At 44.5% G+C, this 14276-nt stretch overlaps 1 protein-coding gene across 2 annotated transcripts in view; it reads right to left on the reverse strand.

The window, feature by feature from the left end:
• BCAT1 (branched chain amino acid transaminase 1) overlaps window positions 1-14276 on the reverse strand; it is a 113239-nt gene that overhangs the window by 7994 nt on the left and 90969 nt on the right. For both annotated transcript variants that reach the window (XM_075004852.1, XM_075004861.1), the window contains 3 exons: window positions 9393-9478; window positions 7366-7506; window positions 4484-4558 (listed from right to left, as the gene is read on the reverse strand). In XM_075004852.1, coding sequence (XP_074860953.1) covers window positions 4484-4558; window positions 7366-7506; window positions 9393-9478 — 302 coding nt within the window. The remainder of the gene's footprint in view (window positions 1-4483; window positions 4559-7365; window positions 7507-9392; window positions 9479-14276) is intronic.

Consider the following 14276-nt stretch of genomic DNA (forward strand, 5'->3'; position numbering starts at 1 on the left):
TCCCCCACGCAGCTGAGAGCTTGCTCAAAGCCCTGCTGCCTGTGGATTAACAAAAGACCAGCTAATGCTGCCAACCACCACCTAAACCACAAAGCTCTGCCTCTTAATTTATTTATTCATGAAGCTGTTGTAAGTAGGACTGTTAGTGACTTTACAAAGTATCACCAGCACTCTGACCGTACATAAAGGTCAAAAGGTCAAATTTCGGCACTCTGCCTCAGAAAGGTTGCTGACCCCTGACCTCTAGAGCCAGTTTAACCGATCAGTGTGGGATTCTGTCAGCCTGAGCCAATCTCTGGTTGGCAAATAGCCACTGTAATGTAGATGGCCTGACTGAAGAAAAGGAAACTGTCTCTAGCCCTGGTAATCCTTCACTGGTGGAAATGCCCTTGGGGGGGCTTGTCTACACTTGCCCCCAACTTCAAAAGGGGCATGTTAATCAGGGCAATGGGAGATTACTAATGAAGTGTTGTGGTGAATACGCAGCACTTCATTAGGCTAATTCTCCCCTGTGGCAATTTCAAAGGGTCAAACTTTGAAGTGCCCACGCTCCTCAAAATTTTGGGGAGTAAAAGCACTTTGAAGTAGCGTGGGCACTTCGAAGCGCCCTCCACTACACGTGTGCCAGCACTTAGGAGGCTGATACTTCGAAATTGCCACAGGGGAGAGTTAGCCTAATGAAATGCTGTGTATTCACGGCAGCACTTCATTAGTAATCTCCCATCGCCCTGATTAACATGCCCCCTTCGAAGTTGGGGGCAAGTGCAGACCCAGCCAAGGAGTCCCAGGCAGCTGGTACAAGTCATGGCAGTAGCGAGGCTCCTGTGATGTACACTAGAAATTGGCGTGGGTCAAGAATTGGGCAATAAGGCACCATAAAAGCTCCCACCTGCCTTCATGCCCACCCAAACTGTACAGAGCTAAGGCTGCATAAGCCTCTTTTAGTAGGAGGTAAAGTGTTTTATACTGACATTTACTCTGCTAAATGGGATAATTACTGCTGTTAATTCACTTGACACATACTCAGTGAACCTCAAAAACTTTGGGAATTTATCTGAACCTCCTGAACCTGCAAAATTCGGATGGAAGTTTAATGAAAACTGTCTCTCTTGCGAGACTTCCAATACTGCCTGCTGCTGCTAATAGGACGAGCCTTACTCAGACAGCAGTGCCTCACCCTCTCCAGAAACAAGAAATGCAGAGGTGCACAAAACTGAAATCACCACCCTGACTTTTATAAATTCCCCCAAAGGGTCAATGTAGATTCTTTTTTTCCCCAGAGATTTGAGTTCATTGCCAGATTTTAGAAATGAAGGTTGGTTGTGTCCTTAAGACTCTGTATGGGGACTCAGTAGATCAGGATTCCATTTCTGGATCTGCCACAGACTTCCTGTGTCACCTAAGCAATCTCTGTGCTCCTCGGGTTCTCATCTGTAAAATGGGGACAACAATACTTCATCCTGTCTATCTTTACTTTCTCAAGCTTGCCTATTTAGCATATATAGCAGGACTGTCTTCTATTATATACTTGTGAAGTGCCCAGGAAAGTGGGGCCTAGATATTGAGTGTGGCCTTTAAATTCTACACCAATACAAATAATAATTTCAACTAATACTATTCCCCTATCCCAAACAAATTCCTGTCTGACCTACACTTTAAAAACAAAGATGCTTTCACTGAATCCTTAAAACTACAAATCACCATGAGGAAAGGCACTAATAGTATACAATATTTGGGACTACAGGTCATATCAGTCAAAACTTTCAGGGCTTTTTATCTAGGGAGAAAGAAGATTGCCAGCATTGACTGGCATTTCAGAGGCAGTGTAATTCCCAGCGAGAACCTCATCTTTAAATCCTCTACCTTCAACTATTACAGAATGCAGTATTTAGAGATTGATTCATTCATAGCTACACCAATGCTATACACAGAGTGAATTATTTAATCTAAAATCTCTATCGAACTTTAGTAATCACAATTGCCTTTTAGAAATACAAGTGTAAACTCATGTTGCCATGTTCCCTCTGTCTCTTGCTGATGTCAAGAGAAATGTAATCAATTCTGCTCACAGAGTTCTAATTTGTCTTTCCTCCGAACAGCTGTGCAAATCCATGTCAATCCAGTTGCACAGGCAGGATTGCGGATTACAAAAGAACACTAAATGGCAGGAAAACAGATCTGGATACAAAATAATCAAAGAAATCTGAAAATGTTAACCTGGGATGTGTGGTATTTGAGGGAACTAGATGGCAGAGGTGATTAGAACTGGGATATGGAGTGTTTCACCTCTAGGTTACTGGTTCAAATGCAGGGCTCATCCTTGGGACTGAAAGTCCTTGTTGAGTACTCACTGTCAGCTGGCCTATGCAGAATGAGTTAGTGGTCTCAGTCTAGCTCCTAGTATAACAACCATGAAGACAATTCAGCTTAATTGGTACTAGGGAGTTTAAAGGTTAACTGGTAAACCTCATCCTAAATGCCCACTGTGGGGGCAGGGGCACTCTGGCATGGGCAGAGCGGACCTCATCCACAGTAGATCCAGGAGCACCGTGAGCAGGGGCCTTCCAGCCACCCTCTGCACCCACCTAACTGGTTAACCTGTGAAATGCAATGATTTTACATCCCTAGCAGAAGAATACACAAGCCCTTTACACGCTAAATGCAAATATAGGGGAATAATTTCCTCAAACACTGAAATGTTCCACCTTGCCATGGTGGAATGAGACAGCTGAGTAGCAGAGCACAGCAAACCACCTTGGGCAAACAATACTGTATTTTACTGAAATTCCAAGGCAAGATTTTTTTTTAAATCACAATATTCATGACACCTGTGAAGGACATGGAGCTGCCTGTGCTAGTTTATTTGTATCATATGTTCCATCTACCAGTTTGATTATTATTGTGCGGTTTGCTGTATGATTATTAAGGGTTACTTTTAGCAGGTAAACAGAAAGATGGGGAAACCCTGACAGCTGCCAATACTTAAAGGAGCAAAGCAGGTGCTATTCCCTTTTAAATTTATCTGAGATTATGCAGGCTTCAACATCCTTGGCTTGGCACAGAAGTGGAGAAACCCAGGCAGAAAACTGAAACGAGATTTTGGAGTGGAACAAAAACCTTAGCTCCGAAGGTCAGGTGCCAGGGTGCACAGACTGCATGTGTGCAAAAGGTCACCTGGCCCCAGAGGGGCATGTCTGGATAAGCTAGGCCTACCTAAGGTTTAGGTAAGTCAGACTTTTACATACACTCTTAGTTGTGTAGCAAACCACTTTTCCCCTTGTTATGCTCCTGTTGTGATCAAACAATACTTTGTTTTGAGAGGGTGTAAAGACTACCCTGGAGAGGGAACTGAAGACAGGCCTAGGACCCACAATGGTGGATCTGTGCCACCTATCAGTTCTGTCACAGAGGGGGAATCCTGCCAACACAGATTCAAAGGCTTTCTAGTTGCTTTGTGCCAGCAAGATGTCAGACCCTGTATGACAGTATGCACGTGTGACACCTGTTATATAGAGAAAGAACACTGAAACTACCTGAGTTATTTGACTGTCCCTAGAGCAAGGTTGGAACCCACTACTAGAATGAAACAATGATAATTAGTGGAATGCTCTTCATTTTATTTTAGTTTTAATGATTCTGTTGTACAACACATTGAAAATCACATTGTAAATCTCAGTACATTAGCCACGTGGGATTTCAGGAGAGTCAGTAGCAGATAACGGGCCACAGTTAATGAATGACTCAAAACTGACCATTTTTTGATAGCTGTATCCATTCATGCACACCATGTGAAGCCCTTACTACAGATTTGCAGAAGAGTCAATAAAAATTTAAAGTAAAATCCCAGATAGATTCAAGGGAGCCACATGAAATATGTGTTGCAATATTACAATGTTTTATTAGGGTCACCAGTTCATATGCATGAGGATAAAACCCTGAGTGGAAACATCTAATGTGCTGCTTGAGCCAGGGACTTTCAAACTGTCAAGGTAACAGCTCTTCTATTCATGCTGAAGTGTATATGTTTACTGGCGGACGTATCTTGTGGAAGTTGGTTTTAGCTGATAATTGGTTTTACCTGATGGTGTATTTTTTAAATGAAAGACGAAACAGCTGCCACTGGAGTTTGTGAACAATGACCCGGTATAAGTTTTTATCATCCAGGCCCATGTCATATGATGAGGACATAAATATCAGCCTCTTACAAGCACTTCTGTATGTCACACCTGTATTAAAATCTGTTTCAAGATAAAAGTGGGAGGGCAAGTTTGAAGGAGGAAAACAGCATCCCTCTGTCATACGTATGATAAATATCTTCCTGCACCAGTCCTTACCACTGACAATCTACCGAGGTTCCAAAGCCAGAACAGGTGGGAGAAAGAGTCTATAGTTTGATTCCTGGAGCCTGTAGCTGAAAAACCATTCATCCATTCTATGACACATCTTTTATTATATTATCCCACCAAAGAAGAGAACCCCTTACTTGGATGTCAGTCAGCTGATTCAGGAAGCGGGTTGCTAACTGTGGTCCATTCTCCATACTTGGAATGTTCAAGTTCTAGGATGGAATTAAAACGAGAATAATTCCTAGAAGCACATCATGTCCAGTCAGATAACAAAAACTACATACAGATACATATATAAGTATATAACCTGAGGATCTCAAAGCATTTCACAAGCATTAATTAAATCTCATCCATCAGGTAGGTAAGGATCACTAATACCTATCTTACAGGAGACACAAAGCTCAAGCATCAGCTCTCCTTGACAACAAGGTACTCTCACAGAATACCACTTCTGTTGATTGTAATGAGAGATGATTTAGGTCCTTCCAGGTGCCTTGGCCAAAGGACTGGCAGTAGAGCCGTGAATAGAACCCAGTTGCTGCAGGAGTCCAAGCAAGCCAATACACCACACTTGCCTTCTTGCTCAATTAGTAACGCTTGAGGAGGATGACTGTCAACTCAAAGAAGCACCATTCTACTTACTATTTGCACAGTTCAGAGTGTTAAAACAAAGCAAGTACGTTTACCATAATTTTAATATTTAATAGTAATGTTTCCCATTAATATTTCAAAAGTATGATAATATCAATAAAGTCCATCTATTAGAAGCATCATTTTCTACACCATTTTTAATTTGTCCTATTATCTAACTCCACAAAGAAACATTTCAATATACCAACCACATGGGCTGGATTCACTGGCCTACTGAGTTCACTGTGTACAAGGTAAGCAGTGAAATCAAATAGGACAGTGAAATGCTCTATAGCATCCCCCCAGCCTGGAAGAATTTCCCAGCTGTTGTGCAGAAGATAGAAGCAGCTATGCCACCTCCTATACCACCTTTTCTTTCTGTATCCTCTCCATCAGGGCTGTGCTGCCTGGTATAAGGGGAGGGATCAAGTCAGGTACGGGATAGGGTTAGGAAGAACATATTGGCTGTGTCTACACGTGCCCCAAACTTCGAAATGGCCATGCAAATGGCCATTTCGAAGTTTACTAATGAAGCGCTGAAATGCATATTCGGCGCTTCATTAGCATGCGGGCGGCAGTGGTGCTTCGAAATTGACGAGCCTTGCCGCCGCGCGGCGCGTCCAGACGGGGCTCCTTTTCGAAAGGACGCCACCTTCTTCGAAGTCCCCTTATTCCCATGAGCTCATGGGAATAAGGGGACTTCGAAGTAGGCGGGGCCCTTTCGAAAAGGAGCCCCGTCTGGACGCGACGCGCGGCGGCAAGGCTCGTCAATTTCGAAGCGCCGCTGCCGCCCGCATGCTAATGAAGCGCCGAATATGCATTTCAGCGCTTCATTAGTAAACTTCGAAATGGCCATTTGCATGGCCATTTCGAAGTTTGGGGCACGTGCAGACATAGCCATTAAGGGATGGAAGGGGAGTGGTCATTGTGGAACAAAGCCATGTTCTCTGTATGACCCGTCTGTGCTAATGGAGGAATGTAAATCTGCACCTCTGCTATTTTAATTTATGCCAGGGATGGCCAGGACAGAACTGAAGAACTGTGGGTGGCTGCCAGCCTTCCTGTTACGGGACAATTTGACTGCAAACCACATCACAGAGATGGCTGAAATACATCTACAAAATTGTGATGAAATGTCAAATTTGGATTTTTTTTTTGTCAGAATGAAACTTTCGGACTTAAATTTGAAATAAAAATTCCACCTCTTTTTCAACCAACCAAAATTGGTTAAAACAGGGGTGCACAAAGTGCGTCGGGGAGGGCATGTGAAATTTCAAATGGGGGCACAGAGCAATCAGCCTCCTTCCCCTCATGGCCTCCACTGGCTCTTGCCCCTCCCGCCTGCCCAGCTCCACCCCCTCCTCCATGGCATAGCTGCCGCAGGCAGCAAACAGCAAACAGAGCTGACTGCTGCCTCAGGTGCACCTTAAGCTTGCTGCCTGCAGCCACACCACACCACCCGGGGAAGCTAGGCAGAGGGCACCATAAGGCAGCTGCTGAGCAGCCTGTGACCTGCACCGGAGACGGTGAGGGAAAAGAGCAAGCCATGGGTGAGTGAGCTGCTCTTGCCTTGGCTCCTGCCCCCAGCCTGGGGAGGAAACCTTTAACTTTGCCGCCAAGTTTGCCTGGGCTTCTCTGGATGCTCCATGAGGAGATGCCAGGGGTGCAGATGCGAGCGCTGGGGGTGGCGGGGGTGCATGGAAGGAGTGTGTATAGGCTAAGAGAGCAGTCAGCAGGGGCAGAGGCTGAGCCCTACCTGTGCATGGGGGAGTGTGTGAGGGACCCTGGCCAGCCCCTTCACTACGAAAGGCATGAGAGGGTGTTTGCCCTATGCTTCAGCTAGACACGGTGCTACCTCTCCTAGGAGAACTGCCTGCAGTGTGAACCCCACTTAATGTGATGCCCAAAATGTCCTGGCTCAGGGTGCACAAAGCAGGGAGGCATGACATTTCATCAGGGTGGCAGTGCAATTGGCCTCCCCACTCTGCAGTGTCCGCCAGCTCCTCCAGCCATTGCTGCCTCCCCCTGCCCCCACCCCTGCAGCCACCATGGGAGCAGAGCCCGCCATTTCTGGGAGACCTCTGCTCACCTCCAGGGCCATTGGGAAGTTGGGGGGAGGCAGCTGCTAATCGCGGGGACTGAAAGTGGGACCAGGTGCAAAAAACCAAATTTCTGAAATTTCAAATTAAACTTAAAAGAAGGGAAAAAAAGAGAATAAAGGGGAAATTTTGGGGGGAAAAAAAATCAAAATTTTCCTCAACTAGTGCTCAGTCATTTGGGAAGAAGTTAGTGAGTAATCTACTGGTGAGGTACTTCTCGCACGAACCTCAGACAGCAACACGCTGTAACTATAAGGGGAATTAAAACTAAACACAAGTACTCTCCTTACCTTGCCTTTGTACAATATCTTCGAAACAGGACATACAACACAAGCTGTCCCTGCACCAAACATCTCCTTCACTCGGTTTTCCTCCAAGGCAGCTGTCAGATCACTCATGGTGATGTACCGCTCAGACACTTTAAATTCTCCCTGTAGCAGAGATCAGACAAAGCCAAGGTACTAAAGGTAATAGCACTTCACTTTCATTAGATACTTACAACTGTATTATAGCAATGATATTTTTAACACACAACTGCACACTCATTTTTCATTTCTCATACAGCCAAGCAAAGTATGGCCTGGTCAAAAGATACAAGAATGACTGCCAAGGAAAAAATCTGTGAGATGTGATGCTGGTAATTCACTAGGGGGCACTTTTCCCTCTAATTTAGTACTGAACCTCACTCAGCATGATGTTAAGGAATCTGTGCAGCTGGAGCAGAAATTGCAGAGGAGACATAAAACAGGTGACCTTATAGCACTTTGTGCATGAGAGTCTGTGTTCAGATATTTTAGCCAAATTCAGCTGTAGCTAACTACATTCTGCTCACCTAAAAATCCATCTGTGATTCCAGCTAGATGAGGACACTGCTCTTGACCTGTCTGGACTGAGGGTAGGTCTACACTGCAAAGTTATTTTGAAATAAGAGCTGTTATTTCAAAATAACTGTGCTAGCTACATAACGCAGCTGCTATTTTGAAATAATTTTGCATGGTGGTTGGCTTGTTTCAAAACAGGTAAACCTCATTCCACAAGGAATAGTGCCTATTTTGAAATAGGGGCCATGTATACAGGACATACAGCCTATAGCGTGTCCAATGGGTCTACTATGTGTAGATGCAGTATTCTGAAATAGTTGAGGGCTATTTTGAAATGTATTTTATGTGTAGCAGTGTTACTTTGAAATAAGCTATTCTGCAAAAATAGCTTATTTTGCAATAAAGCTGCTGTGTAGACATAGCCTGGGTCCTGCTGCTTATATGCAATTCTACCTTCTTAGCAAAGATTAGCTGCATCTCAGGGGCAGATGAAGACATTCATATTGCATGAGAACAGGCCATATATTACCCTGGATAAGGGTACCAGGAATCACTCAGTATCTTTTCTCTTCCTGATTGGGGAAAAAATTTCAAAAACGAGTAAAAATAAATGTTTTGAAAAAATTCTCCCCATTTTTTGTGGAAATTTCATTTACTTATTAACGCCATCCAAAATGCAGCCTGTGAGTTCTGTACATATTTCTGATATGCAGTGGTGCTGGTCTGATTAGCAGAAAACACAGGGTTGGCTTGGGGTGAGGGGGAATGTGGAGGGATATGACAGTCAGCTAGCAGGGCTTTGGGCAGATGAAGGGAGGAAGCTTGTGTAGGAGAGATCTGTCTGTGAAAGCAGACTGTAGTCTAATGTCTCTGCAACAAAGCACTGGTGGCTGAGTGGCTCCAACAGCACCTCTTTAACTCTTCAGTGCCAAGGGGCGTGCTTGAAATCCAGGACACCACCACATTAGTGGTTGTTTGAAATGTGGCAGTGATTTTGATGTGATAAGTACCTAGCTGAAATCTGCAAGAACACAGGTGCAGTCTGCCTATGGTTGGGTTTAAGGCTGCACTCTGGTTCAGAATGAAGGTGGGGAAGACACAGATCTGTCGGTGATAGAATAATGAGCTGATGAGCACAGTGTAGATGGGGGGGATGAAAGACGATTGCTTATTTCCTTATTTTAAGCCAACTATATTGGAGGAAGTGGAATCTGGCAACCTGAACACAAAGTTAATACCTTTATGAGGAAATACCAATTGGGAACTAGTTAAACAGGCTGCATGTGGCTGTGTGGAACAAATGCTTGTGTTTGGTCAGGTTGGGCAAGACTTTTTCATGTTAACACATTCCCTTAGTTCCTATATAGTTTAAAGGAGTTAGTGGATCAGATGGAACTGTGAGCCATTACTTGAGTGAGATAGATGAGTTATTTCCGTAACAGATTATCTTGGGGCTGTTAAAAGTGCTTCTATTGAGGGACAAGAGAAACACCCACCCACTTGTGTGCCAGCTCCAAGATGCTTTGCCTTGTCACTCCAGGAAGAATGATGCCATCTAGCGGTGGGGTTGCCAATTCCTCATCTGTTGAAACAAAAATACCAACAAAAATATTTAAAGGAGAGCAGAAATATCAGTCATTAACATGTAATATCAGCTATCATAAGACACATGCATTGGTTAGAACTTCGCAGGCAGTTTCTTAATTGCCCAAACTCAGTTGGATGCTACGTGTATATCTGAGTGAATTGTGATTAGGCGTATTTAGTGCTTACAGCACATGACTGAATTCTGTTCCTGGCTCTGACACTGACTCACTGTTTGACTTTGGGAAACCATTTGACTGCCCCACCTTGACATAAGGAAGCACAAGTGGAAGCTGGAAGTGGCCCACTCTACGTCTTGTAGACTCATCTATAAAACGAGTATGGTACTACTGGTTACCTTACCGGAACGTGAGATGCAGTTAATAACGTGAGATGCAGTTAATAAACATTTGTAAGGAGTTTGCAGGATAATGTATCATATATCTAAATCTCAGAGTTAAGTACGTGCTTCAGAGCTCTGTTGAATGCAACCTTCAAGTGAGCTGGACATGATAATCTACCTGGGGTTGCCTGTTCCTCACCCCATTTCTAATAGTACATTTCTCTGTACCCATGGGGCAGCTAGAAAAGAGAAAGCAATGGAAACTTTCTTTTACTGCCCCCTAACGTGTGTCAATCCTGACCTGGTTAGACTTCATGTCCATTCTGTCCTGGGCCTTTCTATTGAAACTACCAGCATGCATTCCAATTAGTGACACTTTTTGCTATATTAAAATCAGACAGGAAACTGGAATTTGATCCATCTAATTGTACATAGGTTGCCAGACAGTGATCGCATGGTTACACCTTTCATTGTTCAAAAATCTGGCTTGAATTTGAAAAGACAACCTAACGATGAAAGACTAAATGCCTCAGTGTCATGAACTCTATTCTTGTGAGTGGTCCTTCCAGTAACACAAGTACTACGGCTTATCAAATGAAATTAATAGGCAGCAGATATAAAACAAACAAAAGGAAGCAATTCTTCACACGATGTACAGTCAACGATGTACGGTCTGGAACTCCTTAGGAACTAGGATGTACAGTCTGGAACTCCTTAGGAGAGGATGTTGTGAAGACCAAGATTACAATAGGGTTCAAAAAAGAACTAGATAAATTCATGGAGAATAGGTTATTGGCCAGGATAGGCAGGACTGGTGTTCCTAGCATCTGTTTGCCAGAAGATGGAAATGGGCAACAGTGGATGGGTCACTTGATGACTGCCTGTTCTGTACAGTCCCTCTGGCGCACTTGTCATTGGCCACTGCTGGAAGACAGAATACTGCACTAGATGGACCTTTAGTCCGATCCAGTGTAGTCATCCTTCTGTTCCCATATGTACTGATGCTTTGTTGCCTCAGTCCATTCATTATTAGTATTCCTTACTTTGGGCCAAGAGTTTTGGTGTCTGTTTGTCCTACATAACTTAACATGTTCCTCTGAAAGTGGATACACACCATAGATTCAATTTGTCATAAGCTCCCAAAAATGTAAGTAGGAGAGGCGCCTCTGTGATAGCTGTCAGATGTAGGTACCATTCACCTGGGATATGGCTACACACTGGAGATATATCCATACGTTGAGCTGGCAGTGTAACTTCCAGCTCAGGCAGACATAAGAGCACAAACTTTGATGGAACTTACATGTAAAAGTAGCCACCCTGATGCGAGGAGTGGTACAAGCTAGCTGTACAAGTCGATTCTTCCCCAGAAAGCTTTGTACTTATTTGGATGACCAGTCCATCCTGCTGCTAATGCCACTGGAGTTACACTTCCAGTGTGGATGTTCACAGTGCTGGCAGTTTTTCAGGAGTGTCCATGTGTTAGCAGTGGCAGACTGCTTGATGCTAAGATGCCATCGCTTTGCTTTCACCCAGGGTGAGAAACTCTACCCCTCCTTTTTCCAGTCCATTCACCATAACACTCCAAGGCTCATCTGCTCTTTGCCTGGCCCAGCCAACAACTAAAAGCGAGTAAGTGGAAACATCCATGGGGGGCAAGTTATTCAATAACCGTTTGCTATGAAGCACCTCTGAATCATTTGGTTACTGGCCACCATCAGACAAGATTCTGAAGCACATTATCCAATGGTCTGCAGGTTGCAGTGTTCTGTATTTGCTACCTCACCACCTCTGGAAAAAATCAACATTGATCGTGTCTGAATGTATACACTACTCTTATTAGTGAAAATAGGAAATAATATGGGCCTCAATATTGAGGCCTGTGACTTACTTGACTCTGCTCCCCTTTTCAGAGGTCTTACCAGGAATGGTGTGACGGGATGTGTATATGATCCAAAAATGTACTTAGACTGCTGTGAGCGATTTTGAAAGCTGGCCAGGCCAGCTGCCAAGCAGCATGGTGTCACTAGACTATGGGAGCCTGCAAAATGTTTTAAACTGCCTACTTTGTATATTTTTGTCAAGTATGCACATCATGTCTATCAGCCTAGGGCCACCTAGAGAAGCATTCGATTCCCCTGTAGCACAATGTCATCATCTTTGTCTGGTATCATCTGTGTGCCAAAATGCTCATTCTCTCTCTGATCTGGGCTCCATGTGCATTCAGTTTGCCCATTACTGGGAAATCAGCCTGTGAACACAAAAAGCCATTTTCTTTTCATGGGAGAGTCATTTTGATAAGTTATAAACTGGATTTATTTTAGCAAACAGAAAAAAAACATACCTGTGTGGGAAAACTGCCTCTGCACCTGCTTTTACTGGTATGTGGATATATATTATTTGTATTGAGATACCTTTCCAGAGTCCTTTGTGATTTATAGAGACAAATGCTTTAGTTTAGTTGACAGACTTCAAATAACGATGATGGTTTTGCTCCCAGCACTTTTCCTGAAGCTAACAGAGTGTGAAGATCATATCTACAATCCCCTGTCCAGACTTTGGGATGACAGTTTCCACAAGACAGGTGTTAGGTCAATTCGCTATGACCAACACAGTAATTTTCTCAGCACGTTCATTTCCTGGGTGCTGTGCTGTCTACAGTGGGTGGGCAGGCAGTGAGGGGGAGAGAGGGGAGGAGGGGTGGAAGAGAGGCAGTAGCTCCACCTCAGTGCCTTGGCTGGGGAGGACCAGAGAATCTGGCCCAGTGAGACAGGGGCCGTGTCTACACTAGTCCCAAACTTCGAAATGGCCACGCAAATGGCCATTTCGAAGTTTACTAATGAAGCAATGAAATGCTTATTCAGCGCTTCATTAGCATGCGGGCGGCTGCAGCACTTCAAAATTGATGTGCCTCGCCGCCGCGCGGCTCATCCCGATGGGGCTCCTTTTCGAAAGGACCCCGCCTACTTCGAAGTCCCCTTACTCCCATGAGCTGATAGGAATAAAGGGACTTCAAAGTAGGCGGGGTCCTTTCGAAAAGGAGCCCTGTCGGGACAAGCCGCACGGCGGCGAGGCGCGTCAATTTCGAAGTGTTGCGGCCACCCGCATGCTAATGAAGCACTGAATATGCATTTCAGCGCTTCATTAGTAAACTTCGAAATGGCCATTTGCGTGGCCATTTCGAAGTTTGGGGCTAGTGTAGACGTAGCCAGGGTGGTGAAGAGCCCTGAAGAGCAAGAAGGCAGGTGTCCATGGCATGATCAGAACACCAGGGAACATCCCAAGGGGTCTTCTGCGACCGCACCCCATCACAGAGCATATTGCTGTTATATTAGTCAACTTGATCAGTTTCATATGCACTAACTTTGGTCTGTTTGTAGGGTTAATCAGTGAGACAAGATCCCCAGTATTGAAATACTGAATTATCATCAGATGTCTTGCATTTCAAGTGTGCTCAAAAAAAGCTCAGCTGCACATTGGTTTTGGCACCTTGTTCATATAGCAGACTCAGGAATACCCAAGGCCATAACTTCTGGTCAGCCACAGCAAGGCATCTGTTCTCATCATGATGGCCAGTACAAACAATATAGACAGGCGACTGTAATGCTTGAAAGCCTGTCAGCCAGTCCCAGTCACTGGGAAACAACAGACCACAGCAGAGCAAGGTGGCAGCAGATTTGTCATGTCATCGTTAACTGCTCTGAAGCAAGGCACATCATCAATGCCTTAGGTGAAAAGCATGAACAGCATAAAGTAAGGCCAGAACAGCCTGCAATGGTCATGGACAACCTTGTAACCAAGCCTGCAGCACACGGGCTGAACTCACAATTACACGTCCATTCGTAGTGTTCACACTAGTGAGACTCCACTATTGGAGTCGTAGTAGAAGGAGACAATCCCAGTTCTGGGGAGACAACTGAAGTGAGTTTCAAAGCAGGGCTCACATTTTAATGAACAGCATATGCTCCAAGTTTTCCATACAGGTATTGATGAACGTGTGCTGACTGATGCACACAGGATGAGCTCAGGGCTCGGCAATGTATTACCTCACTGAGAAAAATATCAAAATGTTTGCATGGAGCCACCAAGAGAAGTGCTGGGTCACACAGGCCCAAAAGCATGGGACTCCAGAGCTTCCTACTATAAATAAACCCTGTCTCCTCTTTTCTCTTTGTTGCTCTCCCCTTCCTTTTTACTCTTTTCTTCACATTTTCCTTCCACCCAGTTCTCCATTCCATGTTCTTCTCCCTTCCTCCTTGTTCCAGTTGTTACTTGCTCCCAGGCCGTCTGCCCCCTCTCGTTTCCGTTCTCTGTCTATCATCCCATAAATTTGTCAAGCTCGCTCTAGAAAAAGTATCCATATTTTTAGAATCACTGTGCATCTACCATCCTACACGGTGTCAAGAGCAAACTTCAGGCTCCACCACCACATACCATTTTCTGGGGTGCAGGCTGG

This window comes from Carettochelys insculpta, chromosome 1, assembly GCF_033958435.1.
Source record: "Carettochelys insculpta isolate YL-2023 chromosome 1, ASM3395843v1, whole genome shotgun sequence".
In the NCBI taxonomy this organism is placed as follows: domain Eukaryota; kingdom Metazoa; phylum Chordata; order Testudines; family Carettochelyidae; genus Carettochelys; species Carettochelys insculpta.